At 39.7% G+C, this 23,872-nt stretch overlaps 1 protein-coding gene across 1 annotated transcript in view; it reads right to left on the minus strand.

Annotated features, from left to right (window-relative positions):
* Positions 1–23,872, minus strand: part of MYO9B (myosin IXB) — a 1,188,949-nt gene that overhangs the window by 333,049 nt on the left and 832,028 nt on the right. The window contains exons 27-30 of the mRNA XM_044054768.1: positions 13,690–13,794; positions 6,538–6,717; positions 5,228–5,266; positions 2,232–2,343 (exon numbers count right to left, since the gene is read on the minus strand). Coding sequence (XP_043910703.1) covers positions 2,232–2,343; positions 5,228–5,266; positions 6,538–6,717; positions 13,690–13,794 — 436 coding nt within the window. The remainder of the gene's footprint in view (positions 1–2,231; positions 2,344–5,227; positions 5,267–6,537; positions 6,718–13,689; positions 13,795–23,872) is intronic.

Below are 23,872 nucleotides of genomic sequence, written 5' to 3' on the forward strand. Positions count from 1 at the left end.
GCAGGGTGATGAAGTAAAAATAACACACTGGTGCTTTCCCATCTACCTGATAAAAATAATGGGTAGTGGAAACTATATGAAAGTAATTAGAGAATATAGAAATACTTTCAGAAGTTACAGCTTGTAACTGGGATAAAATAAAAATGGAGTTTAGCTAGTGAATGCGATAAAATGGAGTTTAAAAACTGGATTGAAATAAAAGTGAAAGAGATATGGATAAGAAGTAATAAAACTTACTTAGAGGGGTTGACAAAAGTTAAAGTACTGCAGAATATGGAGACTCTTTCAGAACAGGTGGAGCAGCAAATGCAGTGTGCTAGAAAAAATAATGGCACATCTGGATGATATGCGAAGTTAAGTAACTAGTTCTGATAACTTCAGAGCACAAAAACTTAGCACAATGAATCAGACAACAGAACATAAAGGGTTGTCACCATACTTAGGGAAGCTATAACAAGAAAAACAACTAGAGATCCTGTAGAGGTTTTAGAAACATTCTGGAAATTTGTATAAAGCAGAGAAATGTGTAAATCAAAAAAAAGTACAAACAGAAATATTTCTGGAAGACTTAATTATGCCAATGTTGGAGGTAGATGAGGCTCAGCTAACAGGCTAGGAGATCATGAGATAAAAACAGTGATGTACAATCAATCCTCATGAGAGTCTCCAAGACAGATGGTATTCCTGTGGAAGTTTGGAAATTAGAAGGAAAAAAAAAAGTGATAAAGATATGGGAGATTTTGTTTAACAGTATACCAACATCTTGAAATAAAGCTTGTGTGGCTGTGTTACTTGAGGATGACTAAGACCTTTCAGACCCAGCTTCATACAGACCGCTTCAGTTTTAAGCCACAATTATAAAGTGTTAATGTTTGCATTAGCTAAAAGAATGGCAAAGGTGCTGACAAAATTGTTAGATAAGGATCAGTGTGGTTTTGTGGAGGAATGGCTAACATTTGACAACACTAATACAACAATGATGATCCAGAAGGAAGCAGAATGTAAGAAAATACCTCTCTTGTTGGTGGGTCTTGATGCAGAGAAAGGATTTGACAGAGTGGGATGTTATGAGTAGGGCAATGAAAACATTTGCATTTCCCGATACAATAATAAGATTAATCAGATGGATATATGAAGGAACACAGGCAAAAAAAGTGGGAGTGTTCCTTTCTGATAGGTTTTGTCCAAACAAAGGAACCAGGCAGTGGTGTCCTCTTTCTCCTTTACTTGAGTTATATTCAGGACCACTGGCAAAGAAAATAAGGGACTCACAAAATTTAAGGATATCATTTGTATGGTAATCAAGAAAAGTTGGCTTTATTTTTCCTGACCCTCTGTAGACCACCTTTCCTTGCAGCCTACTAGCCACAAAATGGTTAATCAGTCTCTTCATGAGTATTATCCCAACAGTCAACAAGTGGCCACACTGGAAATAAACTCTAACCAATGTCAATCCCCTACATGTCTAAATTCCACCATATACCTCATGTCTCCTCCAATCAGTTTGAGGGTCAACAATGAATAATTTAGAGTACATGCATATTCTCAAAGTCTAACCTCACTTCTGGTGGCTGATGTGAGGACCCACATCACCGTGGGATCCTACACCACCCTCCACACACGTGTATGCTACCACTCTAATACTAATGGCTGCTACCAGCACTGGCTTGTCAGTAGCAAGTCCATATCCCTTGTCCTGGCCATGTCAGTATTTTGCAAATCTTCACTTGCTTGGTAGTGATCAGCTGACTGAACACCAAAATAGACAAGCCAGCATTGGTTGCCAAGTCCCATTCTCTCTTACCTGGGTCTTCCAGACCTAAGTTGGTATTTGATCTCCGATCACACAAACCATATTCAGGGCTTTATCCATCTATGCCACATATCTTGGACTTCTCCTTACCGGTCTTAACAAAAATCAGGCTTTTGTACTGTGACAGTATATTAAGGCAGAACAGCGAAGTATCTAGGATGGAACTTTGTTTAGATGATGCAACTGATCATCAAGCAAACAAAATCTAATGTAATAATCCAAAATTCCTTAAAGAAGGGCCCATGGGTTAAAGTCATATGGCGTTTTACTGCAAAACAGCATGCAACGTCTTTTAGAGGTAATATGGAAAAGACCTAAGGACACACACAGGATGCTAAGACATCTACAACTGCCAAGAAGAGATTTCCTACCAGTTCTTCAGTCATTTAACACTGTGATGTACAAAAGATCCACTTACCTTTACAGACCAAAGCTTTATCCATTACCCAGATACTGGATGTGCAGTGCTCACAGGACTGACGGATGCTTAGCTGGTTGTTCTCAAAAAGATGACCACAATATTCCAATGGCTATAAATGAAACCACATGAAACATCACTAACAATGTTCATAAATGATGTTATTTGGTTAACTAACTAAATGACTTATACTCAATGTCCATTTATGAATGGTTCTTCAAGATGCATGTCAGCACCTCAAACTTCAATTTATCATCAAGGTGAAAGGCACACAATAAATATAACAGTGTACTACAAAAATGAAGAACAAAGCAGTTCAATTATTTCCTTTAACTTGGCCAAGTTGTGTTTTCTTGAACTTGAGTAATAAGAAATTAATTTACTTGAGTTGTTTCCTCAGCATATGTTTGTCTCCTACTTTCTAAAACAATGTGAAAAACTCAAAGAAATATTATATTGTATTCTTCAATGTGCACTGGTTAGAGAGAAAGCAATATCTGTTAACCATGAAAACAGGTATCACCTGTTCTCCAAGATACAGTGACCTCGGGGATGGGGAGGATTGGAGGATGCAGGCAAAAATGTTCTTTTTTGTCTCCTGCAAAAATTGACAAACTACACTGCACTCAGCTATATCAGTAAATGTTTAACTGTTGTCCTGCTTACTGCAATTCATGACAAAATGTTCAAGAAACTACATTTATGTCTCAAACACTTTGACATAACCCAGCAGATCAATTTCAAATGTCATCAGTTCCATTTTAATAAGGACATAGAAATTAAACATCCATAACTTCTTCTTGGATTCAAGACAGTTGGTTAAATATGACTTACTACAACACGTTTAAAGGAGCCAGGGCCTGCACAACTTTTCTTCAAAAAAAAGGTGTAGATGGCTTTGCGCCATACACACACATTCTTATGATTAAATTCCACATCCTCTCTGCTATTAAACCCATGACAATCAGACATCAAAGAAAAATACAATCAGCAAAAAAAAAAAAAAACTTTAAATAAAATGTGAAAGGGTGTTTTTTCCCCTCTTCCAGGACCTTGCTCCTCTACCTTCCTTCAACTGGCTCTTTCATTCCAGCAAACCACAGCCAGGCAAATACTACCCCTCTTTCCCTGAAAGTAACCCCCATCCTACCCCCTTGGCAGCTCATCCAAGCTTACATTTGCTGCCAATCTCAACTACTTAAAGCAAATTCAGTATGGCAGCTGGAGCTTGGCCAGCTAGGAACTTCACTGGATGAGCATCTAGTTCTCCCTCTAAGTCTTACCATACGGCAAACCACAGCCAACTCCATCTCCGAGGATGGCCAAGCCAACAGTGGACACTTGCTCTTATAGGTTCATAAGTCGGTACTAGGCTATCGGCCCTAGGGCCTATACAAGCCTAGTCATAACAATTCCCTGGATATTTTCTTAGGCCAGTTTCGACAGGCACCAATGCCACTAGTCAAGCTCAGATCACCTGGCCTCAGTAAAGGCTTTATCACCCTGCACCACAGAGCTCCAAGAGTGAAAAGGAGGTTTCCAGCTAAAATTAATTTTTCCACTTTTTATTTGATTCTGAGCAATGAAGTGCAGCTCTACAAGCTGAGAATCGAAAGCTGGCCTACCCCTAAATGGTTTGCCTTGTTTCACTAACAAGTAAAAAAAAAAAAAAAAAAAGAATAATTCATAGGCAACAAGTCCAGGAGCAAAGGCACTAAGAATCTAAGACATTGACCAAATAAACACATTAACCTGATGTGAAAAGTGCAGACACTGGACATCTTGAGACTAAAGGTACAAACCGGGTCAAGGGGTTTAGGATGTTACTTCACAGCTGTGAATATGATGATCTTAATGTATAAATTAATTAAAATGATGCTTTCTAAGCAGTGAAATTGTGGAACTCATGCTGGACAAGTTATACTCGAGAGACCAAAGCTAATTAATTTCTTAATTGCAAGATATGTTCATGTTATACCTTACAAATGCAAAACATTTAATTCGAAATGTTACCAGTGAACAAAGTTGCAGTAGCCAGAGTTCATTATTAAGTGATCTACTGAATGAAAATAGAAGTCTGCAGCAGAAACTGCTAGTAACAGTACAGATTACCCTTTCTCTAGACTACAAAGCAATTTTCCCAGCCAATATGGTCTTCAAAAACATGGTACTGCAGTCAACTACCAGGAAACACCTTTCACTAGATAATTAGCGAGCATCACTAATAACCTCAGAAAGGATAGTCTTCTAGTATGATAACATACCAGTAAATTGCACCAGATCACAAAAAAAACAAAACAATGCAGCACAAGATCCAGAAGGTACAATGTTGCTCTACATGATCACAGCAGGTCCACTGTCTAAGCTCCACACTATTGCTGGCCCAATGACTCAGTACCATATCTAATCAGACACCATGTATTTGTACCATACAGTAGGCACAATGGCTCCACGCCTCAGTACTATATCATAGCATACAATGCCCCACACCAGATTACAGCAAGACACAAAGTACCAAAAGACAGCAGACCTAATCCTTCATCACCAGATCAAAGCAGGAAGAATACCTTAGCACAACATGAGAATCAGATCACAGCATATAGGAAGCCAGTTCTCAAAATCAGTTAAAGGCAGCCGTCACAACTGGACCACTCGCACAGTTACTTACAGTAGCAGAATGTGTCGCTTAGCAGCTACTCAGTGATTACATGACCATAGTTACTCTACCACAACCATCTTTCTGTGCACACAGTAGGAGCCCCCAGACTTGTGATAAGTGCCTGCACCTGCTTCAATATCTTTTTATATTTATACGTACATGCTAGTGCTAGGGGAAATAAATACATCTCTGCTAGGATGTGATAAAATGCTTATTAATTCACTTAATATGTAAACCAGCACAGCTCCGTGTCTTAGTTTTCTAAGAGCACTCTGTCTGTTTTGCTATGTTAAGCTGCCTATAGAACGATCTATACTTGCAGTGTTGTTATACTTACCATAACATTTTTTCCTTTCTTCTTCCGAGCTTTTGATGGCTACAAAAAAAGAAACAAATAAGCAAATCATTTGTAGTCTAAAAACTGCCAGTTCTGTTAATGTCAAAATGATGACATCTCATGTTACCCTGCACTGATGTGGTAAGGTGGAAGATTAAACAAATCTACAAGTAGTAGTCAAGTCAGAACCATTAAGAAAAAAATACCGGAATGTTCTACAAACTGACATCTGCAGTGGGTTCTACTTACCCTGTAAGATATAACAGTTGGCTTGATATCATTTTTCTTTTTTTTATTTTTTTAGTTTTTCCTCTCTACGCCTGCTGAACCCCAAGAATGACTGCAGTGTAGCCATGATCCAGGCAGCTATGAAAGTTTTTCTGCACTGGACTTAATCCCTTCCTTGACAAATGATGTGCATGCCCATTTAAGCAAGGGCATGCAATGCCTTCACCTTGTGTAAATGCACACGTCCCCCTTAAAGGCTACGGTCTTACTGCAGCCTGGCACAGCCAAGAATACAGCCTTACCATATATTGCTTGCATCCATACCTCAGCAGATGTCCACTCACCACAGCTTTGCAGGCATTGGCCATTCACTCTAATCCTTCCCAGCAAGATTCTCCAGCACTCAGGTCACAGATATCTATGATATGGAGCCACCAAATAGCTGGCTTCATAACGTAACATGACAATAGTGAATACAATTTTATTTTAAAACATCAGAAGTGAAGGAATGATTGTCTAACTATGTTTGTTAACCAGATATGATGCAGTAAACAACTTAAAAGTGAGCAGGAATATGTGATATTTTACCCGTCTTGAGCTACAGAGCATTTGAAGAACATGGTATGGAAATTAAACTCAGGTCTTCAGGATGTCACTTCTCAAAGTCCACAAATAAGCTTATCAATTGACTTCATTTACTAAGGACTAACCACTGCCAACACAGCCAATGTGTAGTTATACAAACTTCCCTGGGACTACAAAGCTCAAAAATGTCTGGTTAGACAAAGTTCCTTTAGCATGGGGCTTTTTTCTGCTGACAAAGCAATACCAGAGTGCCCCCCCCCCCACCGTGGATTATACTGTATTTAAATATATGCAACTAACATCATAAAGAAATATTAGTGAGGAATCCTGCCATATTGCTTTCTCAATCTGCATATGACAAAATATTGTCAAACACCTGTCAAAAAAAAAAAAAAAAAGTACCTGAACTTCAAAATCTTTACTCGGATAACTGCACAATGTAGCATGCTATCTACTTGTATATAAAATATGAAAACCATTGCCTTTTGTAATTCTACCTTTGAAATCTCAGCATCTCCTTTCTTTATGTAATGCCGTATGAAGTCTTGTAACTGAGAATGGAAAAGGTTAAGGACAAAACAGACATCAGGTTTTTCCTTTCTTGCAGACAGCAAGATGTTTAATATTTGTTGGTAGTTATCCATAAGATTCTTGTAAGTAATTTGGGACTTCCACATCTGATGAAGAAGAAGAAAAAAATCACTTTGTACAACAAAAACAATTGACAGTGACAGAGGAACAAAGACTTTCTTATCTGTTCATTTTATCTAGTTCAACTTCAGTGTAACAGTTTTAATCAGCAATTATCAAAAACTATCATTCAGTTTTACCTTTAGCCGTAAACATTCTTATTAAATGCTGAGTGTTAAATTTCTTTACGCCTACATCTTTAAAGATATTCATTTAAGCATTTATGTCATTCCACAAACTTACCCCCAAATGGTAACATCAGCATGAGTATTTGAACTGCATCTATATTATTCCACTGCCAACACACAATCGTGATGCTAACAAGGAAATGCTCCAGGCTGCCACGTGTATAAATCAGCAAATATTTCAACACAAAATCCACCACATGGCAAGGATCACAGCATCATTTTTTTTCTTTCTCCCCCCTACAGTGAAGCCAGATTTTTGTGTGGCTTTTTCTCCTGTACTGTCTAGTGATCATCAACACCCCGCACACCAACTGGTCCATTCATAAAGTACAGTTGTGTACACTTACCATAAATGTAGATGTTCGAGTGTATTCACTGTTGCAGTCCTAAACGATGGGTTATCCTGCTCCCGGTAGCCCTCGGCCAGAATACCAAAGGTAAGTAAATGTCATCGTTTGTAAAGGACGTCAGGATGTCTGATACAAAAGGAGGCAGAAGTCACTTCCTCAGTCTTTCTTGCCATAACAGTCAGGAGCCCCCAGAAAACAAGGCTTAAGCCAAAAGAAACTTTGGCAAATAAAACCAGATTCAGTCTGTACCATAGGAAAGGAGAACAGGAGAGGACCAAAAAAGGGGGAAGAAGGGAGGGAAACCAGGACTGCAACAGTGAATACACTCGAACAACTACATTTATGGGAAGTGTACACAACTGTACTATGTTCATCATGTTTCACTGTTGCAGTCCTAACCAATGGGTTGCTTACCAAAGCCCAGACAAAACGGAGGTACCAACAGAATCATGGATTGGAGAGAATGCCTTGCAAAACAGCAGTGGCAATCCCTACCCTGACTCCAGGAAACAAAGGCAAAGTATAATGCTTTGTGAAAGTGTGAACAGACGACCATGTGTCAACCTCTAAAATGTCTAGTAGGGACACCCCTTAAAAAGGCTGCAGAAGTGGAAGCTGCTCTTGTGGAGTGGGTCCTAACCCCTTGAGGAGGAACCTTGCCATGAAAGGAATAACAAAGTAATACAATGTGCAATCCACTTAGAAATGGTTTGCTTAGAGATAACTTTGCCATGAGCAAGGGGGCAAACTGACCAATAACTGTGCTGATTTCCCAAGGTCTTTAGTCCTGCCCACGTAAAACCTGAGATGTCTGTACACATCAGGAGAATGTAGGATCCTTTCACCTCTATTTTGAGGATTAGCAAAGAAAGTTGAAGGTGTATGGACTGATTAAGAGTCAGGCTAGAAACCACCTTAGGCATAAAAGAGGGACTGGTTCTCAGAGAGACACAATCTGCATGGAAAATAAGAAAAAGGCTCCACAGCCATCAAAGCTTGCAGCTCCAAAACTCTCCTTGCTGAAGTTATAGCCAAAATGAAGGCAGTCTTCTAAGAGGGGAACTTTAAATCTTCAGTGGCAGCTGGCTCAAAAGGAGGAAGAGTGAGTTTCTCTAGAACAAAATTAAGATCCCAGGCTGGAGTAGGTGCCCTTCTGGGAGGTTTTAAGTTGCAAGCACCTCTGAGAAACATTTTCAACAGGGGATGAGAGAAAATGGGTTGCTCAAAAGAACAATGAACAGAAATGGCTTAAGCATGGATCTTGACAGAGGAAAAAGAAAGACCACCCTGAAGAAAATCAGCCAAGTATTCCAGGATCAGATGAAGAGTAGGCTAAGGATGACTATTCCCCTCTAGCCTGCATCCAATGAGAGAATCTTTCCCATTTGGCAGCGTAAAACTTCCTAGTGCTAGGCCTCCTGAAGTACATTAACCACCTGCTGGGAAAGGGAAGAAGAAATGGATTGATTCATACAATGAGCCATGCTGCCAAATGGAGAGACTGAAGATGAGGATGTAGAATGTTCCCCCCTTCCTAAACCAAAAGATCTGGTTTCAGAGGAAGACGCCAAGGAGGAAACTGGGAGAGACTGCAAAGCAGTGGATACCAATGCTGTCTGGGCCAGTCTGGAGCTAAGCGAATAGTCCTTGGTCTTTCGTCCCTGATCTTTAATAATACTCTGGGAAGAAGAGGAGGGAAGGAATAAACTGACAGAAACGTCCAAGGGAAGGACAGAGCATCCACTCTCCAGGCCTTGCTGTGATGCTGTCTGGTGCAAAAAAGTGGTAGAAAGTGGTTGCCTGGGGAGGAGTAAAGATCCACCTAAGGAGTGCCCCAACGTTGAATGATGCTGTAAAAGACTGCTCTGTTCAGTTGCCACTCGTGAGGATCCAGGGTCTGTCTGCTCATCTGGTCTGCCAAAACAATGAGTCTCCCTGGAAGAAACTGAGCTAGGAGATGCAGGCCCGAGGGTGCTGATATGGACCAAAAAATCATGCTCTATCTGCACAGGGGGTAAAAATGAGTCCCTCTCTGTTTGTTGATGTACCACATGACTGTGGTGTTGTCTGTTCTGACAAGCATGGTCCCAGAAGATAGAAGATGCTTGAAAGCTAGTAAGGCCTGCTGAACTGCTATCAACTCCTTTAGATTTATGTGTAGGTGCATCTGCTGGGTGTTCCAATGTCCCTGTATGCATCTGCCATCCAGGTGAGCTCCCCAGGCGTAGTCCGATGCGTCCATGGTAAGAACTTGAATGGCAGGAGGTAGACAAAAAGGCATGCCTTTGTTTTGTAGACAGGCTATCGCCCACCAAAGAAAAACTGTCTGCAGACATGGAAGCAGAGGAATTATGTCCAGGTCCTGTGTATATTGACACCAAAGGATCTTGAGGTACCATTGCAATTTCCTCATATGCAGTCTTGTATATGGAATCATGAGAATGTAAGAGGTCATGTATCCCAGAGCTTGCGGGTATTTCCTTGTAGGGAGCTGGGACAGGCTTGCCAAATCCTTGAAGTAAACTGAAAGAGCTGCCTGCTTCTCCTGGGCGAGATACATCATCTGAGTGGCTGTGTTCAGACTCGCTCCCAGGAATGTTATCTTCTTGGATGGCATCATTTTTGATTTTTCCTCGTTGAGAGTGTAACCCAAGGAAGAGAGAAGAGTCTTTACAAATTCCAGATCCTTTAACAGCTATTCTTGAGAATTTGCTTGAATTAGACAGTCGTCCAAGTATGGATAAATCTGAATTTTCTTCTGCCTGCAAAAAGCAATGACTGGAGCTAGGCGCTTTGTGAAAACTCTGGGAGCAGTAGTTAAGTCGAAGGGCAGCACAGAGAATTGACAATGTTGCTTGCCCACCCTGAAACTATGGCATTGCCTGCAACTTTACCCGATAGGAATCTGCAGATAATCTTCTTTGCGATCCAAAGTTACCAGCCAGGAGTCCTTGTCTAACATTGGTAGCAACTGATGCAGAGTGAACATTTTGAACTTTGGAATTACCAAGAAACAGTTCAGAATGAATAGGTCTAGGATACTGTTAAATGAAAAAATACTGTAATAAAAAGATCCTTCTTTTTTTGCAACTAAGAAAAGTCTGGAATAGAAGCCCTGGCCTACCTGCTGAGCAGGAACTGATTCTATTGCTCCCAGATGTAAGAGAGACAAAATTTACTTTTCTACTTCTGCCCTTTGGTTTGGAGGAGTGTCTGGGAATCCTTTGGGTACTGGAAAGGTGTGGAAAGAAAACCTGTGTCCTAGGAATACAGTTCTGAGTACCCATTTGTCGTTCGTGATGGTGGCCCAGACATTTGCAAAAAAGGCCAACCTTCCCCCTAAAGGATTCTCCGAGCATGCAGGAACAGGCAGAAGTTGGACAGAGTCATTGAGCATGTTTGGATTGAGATGCAGGCTTAGAACTTCCCACCTTGGAAGTGGAAGCATGCCAATGCTTAAGACCTTTAAGGGGTACCCACCTACCCCCTAGAAAATTTGTAACCTCTAGTCCGAGAACGGTTCTGTCTGCTGGTATCAGGAAACATCCAACTCTTAGAAGGGTAATTCCTGCTGAAGCGAGGAGGTTGAACTTGCAGAAAATCCTTAACTGTTTGCACAGACTTGGCCTTATTCACCATCTTTTTGAGCACTTCCTCTGCTTTGCTGCCAAAAAGACTGTTCTTATGTAAAGGTACAGCTAAAAGCTTAGACTTGACAGGCTCTGGAAAGGGCTGCTCCCTGAGTTACGCATGCCTTCTTATAACAGATACAGTAGCTGTAGCCCTGCAGGAAGCTTCTAGAATGTCAAAACCACAATGCAATGAATGTTTATTACAAAGACTGGCAGAATTCAACAAATCCTGCATATCCTTATTCTCTTCCAAAAGAGGCACATTTACCATCTCTGACTTAATACCCTCCAAGCTGTGCTGCTGACACTTAAGCATATAAAAAAGGCAATTAATAGACCTAATAGCAAGAGTGGCAGAGGTATAAACTTTTTTTACCCCATCTATCCAGGTTCCTGGACTCCCTGTCGGAAGGAACAGGATTTTTGGTAACAGTGGCCTTAACTCCTTTAGACCCCTGAGAAATAACCTCTGGGTCAGCTAGTGGATTCCTAAAAAGAAACAAATGAGAATCAGGGACTCTATAGTACCTGTCAGGTTTCCTGGGAGCAGGAGGAACCGAATTTGGAGTCCAGGAATTTTCCAGAAAAATATCATCAACCACCTCCAACACTGCAGGAATAGCCAAAGGCTTATGCTGCGGAAAATCCAAAAATTCCCTAATCCTTTTCTTAGATTGGGGATAATCCTGACTTTCCCATTTAAAATGCTCCCTGAGAGTATTCAAAGTATCACCAAAACAGAAATCCTCTGGAAGAGGAGAAGAAAGAATGGATTCCTCTGCATCTGAATCCTCAAAAGGAGAAAAAAACCTGAGAAACTTCCTCTTTATCAGCAGAAATGCTATAAGTATCAGAACCTGAATAAGATAAAGCCTCAAGAGAGACATCCCTACCACTTTTTGAAGGAGGAGGCTGTGAACCCCTAATAAGAGTCAAAAGGTCATTAGCTATTTTAACCATTTGAGATTGAGGGGAATGAGAGGAAACTGGAGCCTGTTTCTTCACAGGTGTACGACTGGAAGATTTACCTGCAAGTCTATAGGAATTGGTGGGGCCTGGCAACCACCAAAGTCGGGGCCAGAGGTCGTCGGTATGAGCCTGCTGTCCGAATGAAGAACGGAGGCCTCGGACACCAAAGCCAGCTTAGCAGCTCTGGATCCAGCTAAAGAAGCAACAGGCAGAAGGTCAGATGACAAAATGGAAGCCGGAGGCCTGGGGGACTCCGGAATGGTCTCAACCGAGGTCTGCGGTTGAAAATCCTCAGACTGCAAAGGACCCTCACTGGCTACCGCAGGACTGACGACCAACTTATCATCTGAAGGCTTGACCCTATGAAGCCTGTCGCGGTCCTTATCCTTGCACTTCTTATGGATATCTGAAGCCTGAAGACCAACGGACGCCATACCAACAAACGTAGGCCACACTCCAAAATGCTTAGCTGAAAGCTTAGCCCGACGCTAAATAGTACGCGGATTAAAGGAAGCAGAGAGATCACAATTAGGAACGTCGTGGTCAAGGCCTAAACAAATAATACAATAAGAATGAAAATCTCTACAGGGAATCTACTTTCCACAGGTAAGACAATTATTAACTTTTTCTGATATTCGTTAAGGCAAGAAAAGAGGATCCCCAACAGGGTACTTAGCTGTAGTTGACTTCAACTTTGTAGTCGGAAACCAAAAAGGTAAACTGCCGACTGGCACTCGTGCAAAAAAGCTTTTGCTTCAGGCTCCATGGCAAGGAAGACATTTGAAGTGACGTCGGCTGCCTCCTTTTGTATCGGACATCCTGACGTTCTTTACAACAGACAGCCAACGTCATATTTACTTAACTTTAGTATTCTGGCCTATTGAGGGCTACCAAGAGCCGGATAACCCATTGGTTAGGACTGCAACAGTGAAACATGATGAACATCCCCTTCACCACCGATGACAGCTGACAGAAAGGAGCCATCATTTAGGCACCCATCAGGGATTATCCCCACCCAAACCCCAAGGTGCATCCCCCATTTTCATGCTGCAGGGTTCGATGTGCAGTAAGGCATCAACAAGGGCATGTTTACTCACTTCCACAAATTATGTAACCCCTCAAGAATGCACCATCCTCCAGGGGCCATGTCTTCCTTGTGGTCCTCAATCACTACCACAGAGTCTACCATGGAACTATACGCCCTGGGCATGTGAATACACACACACCCTACTTCCAAAGTGAGGTGACCTAGTGATGCCATATCACTCCATTCCCCCTACCAGTTCTAGCTCATGCACAAACCATTAATCAAACTTGGGACAACTGGATTATAGTCCATGGTTTATCCTGCTACATGAACGGAACTCACTAGGCATTGATCTCAGTAGTGCAGATGCACTGCCTCCCACCAGATGCAGTACAAAAATTGTTTTCCTAGCAGACATTTGCTTGAATTGCTGGGCACTTCACCCATTCAAGAAAAGCTGCTATTATTCAGGTGCCCCAGAAACACACCATCATCTTGATATGTCTACATACATGATCTGAGAAACTCTACAAAGTTTGTATTAATTTACACTATACTTCATAGCAACATCCTTACTGACTCCAAGAATCGCTTCTAAGTGTCACTGGAGTGGCTGCTAAATCACCTACAACTGCCGCTCTTCTTCGAGCACAAAGCATACCTCACTATCATCGCCTTAGTGCTAATACAACTTCAGGATGTAAGAGTAAACCTAAAAAATAAAATAAAATCAACAGGCACTTTTGGCTATTTGGAAATTTAATATCAGTATCTGAAAACAGAAATGACTTACCGGCACAGTGTACATAGCTTTCAAATTTTCTCTAAACTTTTTAATGGCTTCAACAAATAATGCTTCATTTTTATCTTCATGTTTAAGTGTAGCTGAGCTGCACACCTGGAAGAAAAGAAAAACATGGACGGCATGTGTAGTGACAGTAAAGACTGCTGAAAATTAGCATTTAAAATACTGACCTGTATTTTTGCTACTTTAGTTGGCAACAGTGAATCAGTTATGCATTACAGCTTAAGCACATGAATTTTAAATGTACATAGTAGAAAGTCATCTAATCTGCACAAAGTAAAGTTGTGAAAGAAGACTCACCATATAGGGTCATAGGTAGGTACTGGCTATCTGCCCGAAGGCATTTATAAGCCTAGTCAGAATATGTTGGCTTTCGCCGCCCCCTTAGATTAGTTACCTGCGCCTCTGTCCAGCAGAGCCACTGAAGTGATCCCAGAGGTAAACTGTTTCCCGCCACTCGTCGAGTGTTAGCGAGGAGCTCTGCCCAATGTAGATTGGAATCTTGTTCCAAAGCATGGGAAGTCTCTGGGACAGGAATCTATCCCTCCAGCATGTCCTATTTATTGTTGTGGTGAGGTTTAGATCCCTAGAGCATGTGGCTCGAGGGGATATGGTTTTCTTTAGGTGGAGCATGTCCATTAATTCTGGGTTGGACATGGCCTTGTATGTCAGGCAGAGATCACCTCTGAGTAGGCAGTATACAACAGAGTACAGCTGGAGTTTCTTCAGTCGACCTGCATAGAGCATCTGTTTGACGCCAGTGATCCTCTTGGTGAGGTACTTCTGTGGTCTTTCCAGGTACATCCCAAATGGGGCATTGTACTCTATGATGGTCTGATGAGTGATGAGTAGAGGGGCACAATGACCTCTTTTGATCTGGATGCGAACCCTTTTGTGATTAGGTGGGCCACATAGAAGGATTTTCTAACCACTTTGGCAATGTGATTATCAAAGGAGAGATTACTATCTACTTGGGTCCCTAGACCCCTTATTACGTCTTCCCTATTTAGGGGGCTAGCACCTATGTGGTAGTTTGTGGGTACTTTGTTTTTTCCAAAGGGGATGACTATGCACTTTTTGACATTTAGCTTGAAGCCATGATTTTGACACCAGGTATCCATCTCAGTGAGACCCTTTTGGAGGATGTCAGTGTCAGCCGGAGAGTCAATTATAGCCCCTAGTTTGCAGTAGTCTGCGAACTTGGTCAGCCATAGTCCTGTGCTTGCCTGTACCTCTGAGAAGTATATGCCGAACAGGAGTCCTAGGACTGAGCCCTGGGGAATGCCACTTGTAACTGGTTTAGAGTGGGACCTAGCTCCCGCAACTCTCACCATGTGGGTTCTGTCCATGAGCCAGTTGGCAACCCATCTTGTGACGTAGGGGTTTATGTTCAGGCTGGTGAGCTTGTCTACAATACCAGAATGGGAAATGGTGTTGAAGGCCTTTGCGAGGTCTAGGTAGGCTGAGTGTACCAACTTTCCCTCGTCTATAGCCTTGGTAACTGTCTCAAAGAAATCCACCAGGTTTAGGAGGCATGATCTGCCCTTAAAGCCGAACAGGGTAGGGTCCAGTGTTTGGAGGTTCCCAAAGTCTCTGTTAATGAGTTCCATGATGATGCGCTCCATAGCCTTGCAGACCAAGCTAGTCAGGCTTATAGGGCTATAGTTCCCGGGGTCTGTTGTGGCTCCACCTTTGTGGAGCGGAATAACTGTTGCTGTGCGCCACTCTATGGGTATGTAGCCTGTGGAGAGGCTGAGTTTGAACAGTGCGTTTAGGTGAGGGGTTAGTTCGTCTTTGAGCTTGTGTAGCACGCAGCCTGGGACACCGTCCGGATCCCATTGATGCTGTGTTTTTGGCTTTGGAGAGGGCGGTTTTAACCTGAGTATCTGTGATTTCAGGGGCTCTACATTCTTCTGGTATGGTTTTGGGCCCTTTTGGGGGTGAGAGAAGGGTGAAGTTTGCACTAAACCTGCCTGCCAGGATGTTGGTGATATCGGTCGGTTCAGTGTATTTTGTGCCATTCTGCAACAACTCCAAGCAGATCTGAGCACTGCCACTTAGATTCTTGACATAGCTAAAGAATGTCTTGTGGTTACCTGTGGAGTCCTTGGCAATTTTACTTTCGCTCGCCTTGGATGATTTTATGAGGGATCATAGTTTCTTGCTGATACTGATCAGGGATGTCTTCCCTTCTTGAGATTTTACTCTTTTCTGAACTAGTTTTCTCCTTCTATTGTATATATTTTTTTATGGCAGGGGTCCAACCAGACTGGTTCCCTTTTCTTGGAGGAGTGAGTCTTGGTTTTGCTTGGGATAGCATGATCCATGCATTCTTGTAGGTGCCTGTAGAATGCATAAGTAAAGGATTTTGCAGCTTGGACAGCGTTATCCTTTAGCAAGGGGGATTTAAAACTTTCCACCTCGGTCTTGAGTAACGAAGTTTGCTTTTGAAAAGTTTTTCACGGTTGTTTCCTTGTCCGTATCAATACAAGTATTAGTAGAGAAAACATGTAACTGACCACAAACTAATGAAAACAACAAAAGGAAGGCACTGAGGTGTAAGAATCCACAAAGTCAAATTTATTTAGCGCTTTCATCCCAAAAGAAAGGACTTCTTCATAAGAAGTTTACCCCAGCAATATTCCATTTACATACCATTAAGAATAATCCATAACTGAATGAGTGACAAAGCATTCCACATTACTTCCTTAAAGCTATATGAATATGATAATAAATAAAACACATTCCTTATAAAACACTAGTTTAAATTAAAAACATTACCACATAAAAAATAATGATACTAGTACAACTAACTACAATGCAATACCTGCTTTTAACTTTAAAGTAGGACTAAAAGTTAGAGTTTCATTTAACTCAGAGAATGCTGCGGCATTTGTGTGGCGCAACCACTGCAACTGCTTTAATTCTAAAAAAAATCATCTGTCAGCCCACCCCTCTGTCCTAAGTCTACACGATCAATTACAATAAACTTAAAGGAATGGTTGGCATCTGCTAAAATGTATGACCTGAGAAGGCATTTTTAAGCTCTTTTTTGTACATCATAATAGTGTTGATAGATCCTACTTCTAAGGCTATTCTTAGTTTTCCCGATATAAAAACACGTACACTTTTGACATAAGGAGAGATACACCACCCCCTTTGTGCCACAACTATATTTCTTGTGTAGTTTTATAATAAACCAAAAAATAAGCACCCTGGTAGTCAGTCCCCAGTCTCCAGTCCGTTTTATTGTATAAAAAATCATTTAAGCGCTTTCAACAAACACAGTTGACTTCATCAGTACAAAAGCCTTTTCTTAAAAAGCAGTTTAGGTTTAAAACAACCATAATTTGTTAAAAAAAGCCAATAAAACACATTAAATAAGCATAAATCATGAATATTAATATTTAAAATAATCAGAGTAGGAAAAACCATTAGGTCAATATTATTCACTGTCATATTAGTAAAACAATAATACAAATGAAGGGACTTAGACTTGTCCTGCTTTTTCTTTTAATACTGGCAGGACAGTAATCATTTAACCCTGGATGTACATTTGCAGCCAACCTTAACTGCCACAACAGCTCTTTTTTACACAATACATTTTGCCAATCCCCCCTCTTGAATCTGCTTGCACAGTATCCAGAATGGCAAACTTAAACCCGTATGTCTAAACAGGGCATTAGTTTCTCTTTTATTTTTTTACATCATACAGATGCTCACATATTCTGGATGTCAGAAGCCTCTCAGTCTTTCCAACATAAAATGAAATGCAGGTATTACATTTCTCAAGATATACTAGGTCTTAACATTTTCATTAGCCAAAGTAACAGAGGTACCCTGTAAAATGTAATGACAAAAGAACATCTACCACAGGGTCTGGTACCATTTAGGTTGTTGTTAGCTCCACCATTACTAATTTTCCTTTCTAAAACCAACTTTAAACTAGGTCCTATTTTGGTAGAAAAAGCGGGTTTTTCACCCAAAACTTGGTACACCTCATTGTTGGTTTTGAAAATACTCCAGTTTTTATTAAGAATATTCTTAACCCCATTGTATAGGGGACTATATTGAATCACACAGGCTTGTTGGAAATCAATATTTGTCCCACCATCTACATCTGCCTGGGTTTTTTTCGTTAACCCCCTACCTAAAAGCAGTATATATTTTTTACCCCATTCATCCAAAACGTCTCTCAGAATGGCATCAATAAATTCACCAGGATAACCCCCATCTAAAAACATTTCCTTCAGATGTACAAATTCCTTTATTACATTCTCTTTTTGGGAAGTCATCCTGGCTATCTTAATAGCCTGACCTTTAATGATGCCTTTCTTCTGAAACAGTGGGTGATGGCTGTTATAATGTAAATAGCTATTGCAGAAGGTTTTCTTACGATATACTCGAGAAATAAAACCTTTTCCTATCTTTGTATCCAGGTAATTTATTTCCTCATCATGACACTCAAAGGTAAATTTTAAAAAAGTGGTGGCACTGTACAAATACTCAATGAAAGCAGGTATAGAGTCTTTTTTATCTCTCCATAAACTAAAAATATCATCCAAAAATCTGTTATAGGAGAGAATCTCTGAGAAATGTCCACTTTTGAAAACATATTCCCTTTCCCAACCCAATAAAACAAGGTTGGCATAAACGGGGGCACAAACGGCCCCCATAGCTACACCTTTTACCTGCTGAAAATATTGCCCCTTAAAAAATATATAATTATTTTCAAGAATGAGGGCCATGATTTCACATAGCATGGTAACCTGATCATTTTTGTAGGTGGGAACAGGTAAAAAGTACATCCTCAAATACTGCTAAACTTTCTTGTTTGGGAATACAGGAAAAAAGATCCTGGACATCAACAGTCAAAAAGGTAACTCCTGGGGACCATAATTCTGATTTTAATTTCCCCAGGAAGTCCCATGAATCTTTAATCAAATGTGGTACCCCCTCCTCAATATGCTTTATCATTCTGTCTATATGTGTGTTTTAGAACCTCCAACTGCCACTATTGGCCTAAATGGAGGGGCCACGATACTCTTGCGTACTTTTGGTATACCAAACATAACCGGTACTTTGGGACGTGAATTAGAAAGAAAAATCATAAACCTCTTTGGAAATTCTTTGATCTAATACATATTCATATAAAAAGCTATCAATACGTTGATAAGAAATGTGTATTTGGTTTTTGGAAACTTGAGAATAATTTTCTACATTAAACAAAATTTCCTGCATGACACTGGTATAGTCCTTAGAATTAAAAACTATAATAATCCCACCTTTGTCTGGGGTTATAACTCGAACACTTTTGTCTTCTCTTAGTTCCTGAATAAGCCTCCTTTCCTTGGAGTTAAGGTTGAAAAAGACTTTCTTTTTTCCCCCTCACATCTTATAAAGATCATCTCTAACAGCCTTCTCAAAAATGGCTACCAAGGGATGTAGGGGTGGATAAAATACACTATTTTTCTTAAAAACATTTTTCTTTTCTATGGATTTATTGTCCCCATCCTTTTTCCAAAATAAAACTTTCAAGTTTAATTTCCTTAAATACAGCTGTACATCTAATACATCTGCAATATCAGGAATTTTGGTGGGGACAAACTTAAACCCTTTAGAAAATAATGTAAAACATTCATCTGTAATAATCCTATCAGTGTAGTTGTAAATACTGAAACCATAGGAGGTATGGAATGTCCTTGCCCTTCGTTCCCTAATATTGATACCTCCCTGTCTGCCACTGGGGGAAACCTTTCTGGTATTGTGCCACTTTGCTGTATGCAGTTTGTCTCCCTTGCTTCTTGCTTGCTATTCTTTCAGAGGGCCTTAAAACTGGAAAATCCTGGTGATCAGGGCAATCCACCATCTCCTCTTCTCCAATGTTCTCATCGTCCCCTTCTATACCAGACATGGTCCTGTTATTGCCATCAAATTGGGAATAAAACCCACTTTGATCAGAATCTGTGCGTCTAAAAACAAGGTTATTATTAGGGTACACTTCATGATTTTTGTATTGCTTAAGGTCCCTATCTAACTTCCTTGATTTTTTATAAAAAATATTATTGCATTTGTTTCTCTATATTAATATATTATAAAGCCCTTCATATTGGGAAAACTACAAATCACCTAGAATCATATCATTTAACTCTTCTACATCTTTCTGAAGCCTATTTTCCATCTGTTCATGAAAATGCACAACTTTAAGTTCAAAACCCCATTTATCAAAACGTTTAACAAAATCCCCACTAACATTAGCATCATAATGTAGTCCAAACGGGAATTTATACACCCGTAACCCCTGTGGTACCACTTGTAAACGCAGGAATTCCTTAAAATAAACAATTTCCATTTGAGACATTTTAAAATTAAACAGTTTTTTCTCAAACACATAAATCATGTCTTTCAAAGATTTGAAACTGTTAATTGTCACAACTGTCCTTGCCAGACATTGTCCCTGGTGCCTTGCGTGGTTCATTGAAAACAAAATTCTTTTTAAACAGGGCACCATATTTACAACTAGTCCCACTTGTATTCGGGTTACAGTTGTAATCATCATTCCTAGGACAAGAAGAATGCCCATTAAAAGTAACTCTCTGCTCAGGGAGCACACTGCTGTGATTACATCTCCCTTCAGAATTGTAATTAGTCAATTTAGGGGGAATAGAATCTTGAATAAGGTTACCAGTACCGGTTTCTTTGTGCTCTGCCTGTCGCGGATGCTCAATAATGCCGTCGGAAATAAGATCAAGGTCTTTGCCAAAGTAAATGCAATATTAGTGCCTAAATCCTTCCTCGAATGGCTTTGCTGGTTAAAATTTGAAAAATCATCCCCATTTCAGGGAAAGCGCTGTTTTCTGTCGCCATGATGGACCTCGGTTGTCGCGATGACATCACCACGCCTCCCCGAGGCATGTGAACAGCTGCCCAATCCGTTTGAAAAGTTTTTGTTACCTGGAGAGCAGGTAATGGATAACAATTTTACTGTGTTTGAACAACAACTGTTTAGACAAAAGAAGGGAATGGTGATGGGGGCTGCTTGTGCCCCCATGCTTGCCAACACTGTACTTGCTTACTGGGAGACCGATTATGTTATTAATTCTATGTTTTCAGAGTGCTGGTCCTTATATGCATGGTACCTAGATGACATCATAATTGTTTGGATTGACACTAGGGAGAGACTTGAACAACAGTCTTTTTTAATATATCCATAACACCACTGATTTTCTAAAATTCAGTATGAGGGTACAGAACAGGTTAATTGTTTAGATATTACCATTAGACAAAAAAACAACAACTAAACTAAAAATAAAAATACCAAGCAGCAGACACCAGATAAAAAACGGCACGGACTGTTTATTCAAAGTATTCAAAGTAAGCGCTTTCGGCTGCAATAATATACAGCCTTCCTCAGACAAAGTACAAAGCCACAGCATTACACTGGGCTTAAATAATGATTCAATCCACTTCAGCTGACCTAAACAATTAGCAAATTAACAAATTAACAAATTCATAAAGCTTATACATAATTAGTATGACCCCTACACATTTTCATATATAAATATATAACTATATAAAAACATAAGTATGAATATCAGATAAAATACAATGAAACAAAATGATTTAAATTGAATATATGATAATAAAAACCACTCGACATGTATATAAATATATATATATATATATATATATATATATATATATATATATATTTAAATGTAAATATAAATATAACAAAACACCAACCATATTACTTAATAACGTTACTAAGGCGGCGTCTTTGCCTACTAATTTATCTACGTAAGGCTTTTAATTTTAAAATACACTTAATAGAGGCAACATCATTCAGCCCTGGTGGTAGCTGTGCAGATGTTCTAACTTGCCAAAACAGCTCCTGCTCTTCTAAATGGAGCTGCCAGGGCCCACCTCTAATATCAGTATTCACCTGATGAATAACAGAAAATAGGAAACTGTGTTCTGGATATTCAAGAATGTGCCTAGCTAATGCGTTTGTCAAATCGTTCCTTCCTATGGCATATAAATTGTTCACAAATTCGCTTTCTCAGTTTCCTCTCTGTTTTGCCAGTGTAAAAGGAAGGACATTTTTCACAAGCAGCAACATAAACCACCCCACTTGACTCGCAGTTAAAGTTTCCTTGGATGGAAATATTTAATTTATTAATATTACTACAAACTGCAACATATTTACACTGGGTACACACTCCGCATTTTCGCATACCAAATATTTTTTGTTTACTAGAATTCCTACTTTTTTCCACAATTGCTTTTAAGTTGGAACCCCTTCTATATGCAAACATTGGATGCGTGCCCAATGTTTTAGCTAATGCTCTGTCTTCCAAAATGATATTCCAATTTTTAGTCAATATATCCCTAATAGCCTGGAAATCAATGCTATAAATGTAATATTGTTTGATACCAAACCATTATTATTATTATTTGTGCCCAACTTTGTCAACCTATCCAATAATGCACCTCCCAACAATAGCTTAAAATGACCGTTTTGTCTTTTGGTCTGCACTTCCTCTTTTAACTGTTTTATTAAATTATGTGGGTAGCCTCTACACAGGAACATTTTGCCTATATTATCACATTCTCTGAGAAAGTCAGCCTCCTCTGATATCATCATGGCAGCCCTAACAAGCTGTCCTTTAACCTCACCTCTTTTTTGATGGAAAGGGTGACAACTTGAAAAGTGAAGGTAACTATTCGAGTGAGTTGGTTTTCTATGGATAAAAGATTTAAACTTGTTGTTAACCCTATCCTTAGATATAGTTGCATCTAAAAAGTGCATTTCTTCCATACTCAGAGTATGTAAACTCCAAAAAGTCAGTCATAATTGAAATGCTGTCTATGGAGTCAAATTAAATCCGGTGAACCATTCCAAATGAAACACATATCATCTTGGTATCTTGTATACCAAGTGACATGTTGTTGATATAATTCATTATTAAACAAAAATTGATGTTCCCAGAATGCCATTACACTATTAGCAAAGCTACACCTGCATGGTGAACCCATGGCAATTCCAGTATTTTGTAAGTAAAATTGATTCTTAAACACTAAAAAGTTATTGGATAAAACTATTTCCAGGAGGGTCTCCACAACATACATCTGCACAGAAGAAGCATTTTTAGTAAGCATAAAATTCCTGGTCCAATCTATACCAAGTTGGTGTAAAATTACAGTGTATAGATCTTTTACATCTACTACCAGAAACACATACTCTGAATTATATCCAATATTACTAAGATTTTCCAAGTAGTCCCAAGAATCTTTACATATCTGGGGTTCACCTTGTAACATCGGCTTAAGTATCCCATCCACAAACTTCGCACAAGCATAAGTAATAGATCCTCTCCCGTCAACTATTGGCCGAAATGGGGGATCTACTAAATTTTTATGGATTTTCGGTGTGCCAAATATGGTGGGAATTTTTGGAGCTGGCATGGATAGAAAGTGAAAGGTGTTACAATCAATACTTCCTTCCAAAAATAAATCATCCAAGATACACCTAATTTTCCTACAGGCTCCATTTATCTCATTAAGACTGGAAATCGAATATATGTCAGACTGCAAATGGTTTAACAACTTTTTATCATATAAATATTCATCCATGAACACGAACCCCCTCCCTTGTCTGGTTTCATGACTCTAACCTTACAGTCATATAACAAAGCAATAAATTCCAGTTCATTCCTAGAGATGTTACTTGTTTTTTGTTACTTACAGCAAAAAAATTATTATTAAGCTTAGTTCTTAAATCTATTTCACAGACTTTTTCAAATATATTCAAAATGCAATTCAATGGCGGATTAAAAACACTTGATACTCTCAAAGTGTTACAAAGGGCAGGTGTATTACCTAAAGAAACTGCTAAATTCAGTTTCCTAACAAATAATTTTAGGTCAATGATAGTTTTAACCAAATCACCCCTTCTATCAGGGACAAAAGACAGTCCTTTCGAAAAAAATTCAACAACTGGTTGGTCAACAGTCAAAACCGTGTAGTTGTAAATTTTAAAATCACAGTTTTGGCTTGTGAGAACTGTAGGTCCCATCATTGGAGGAAGCATCATCTCCTCCGTTAATTCCGTCTCTTCCTTCTCTGTGGTTGACCCCCGTAGTTGGACCTGGTATTGTTGTTCATATGT

The sequence above is a fragment of the Protopterus annectens genome, chromosome 13.part0 (assembly GCF_019279795.1).
Source record: "Protopterus annectens isolate FY-2018-M chromosome 13.part0, PAN1.0, whole genome shotgun sequence".
Lineage (NCBI taxonomy): Eukaryota > Metazoa > Chordata > Ceratodontiformes > Protopteridae > Protopterus > Protopterus annectens.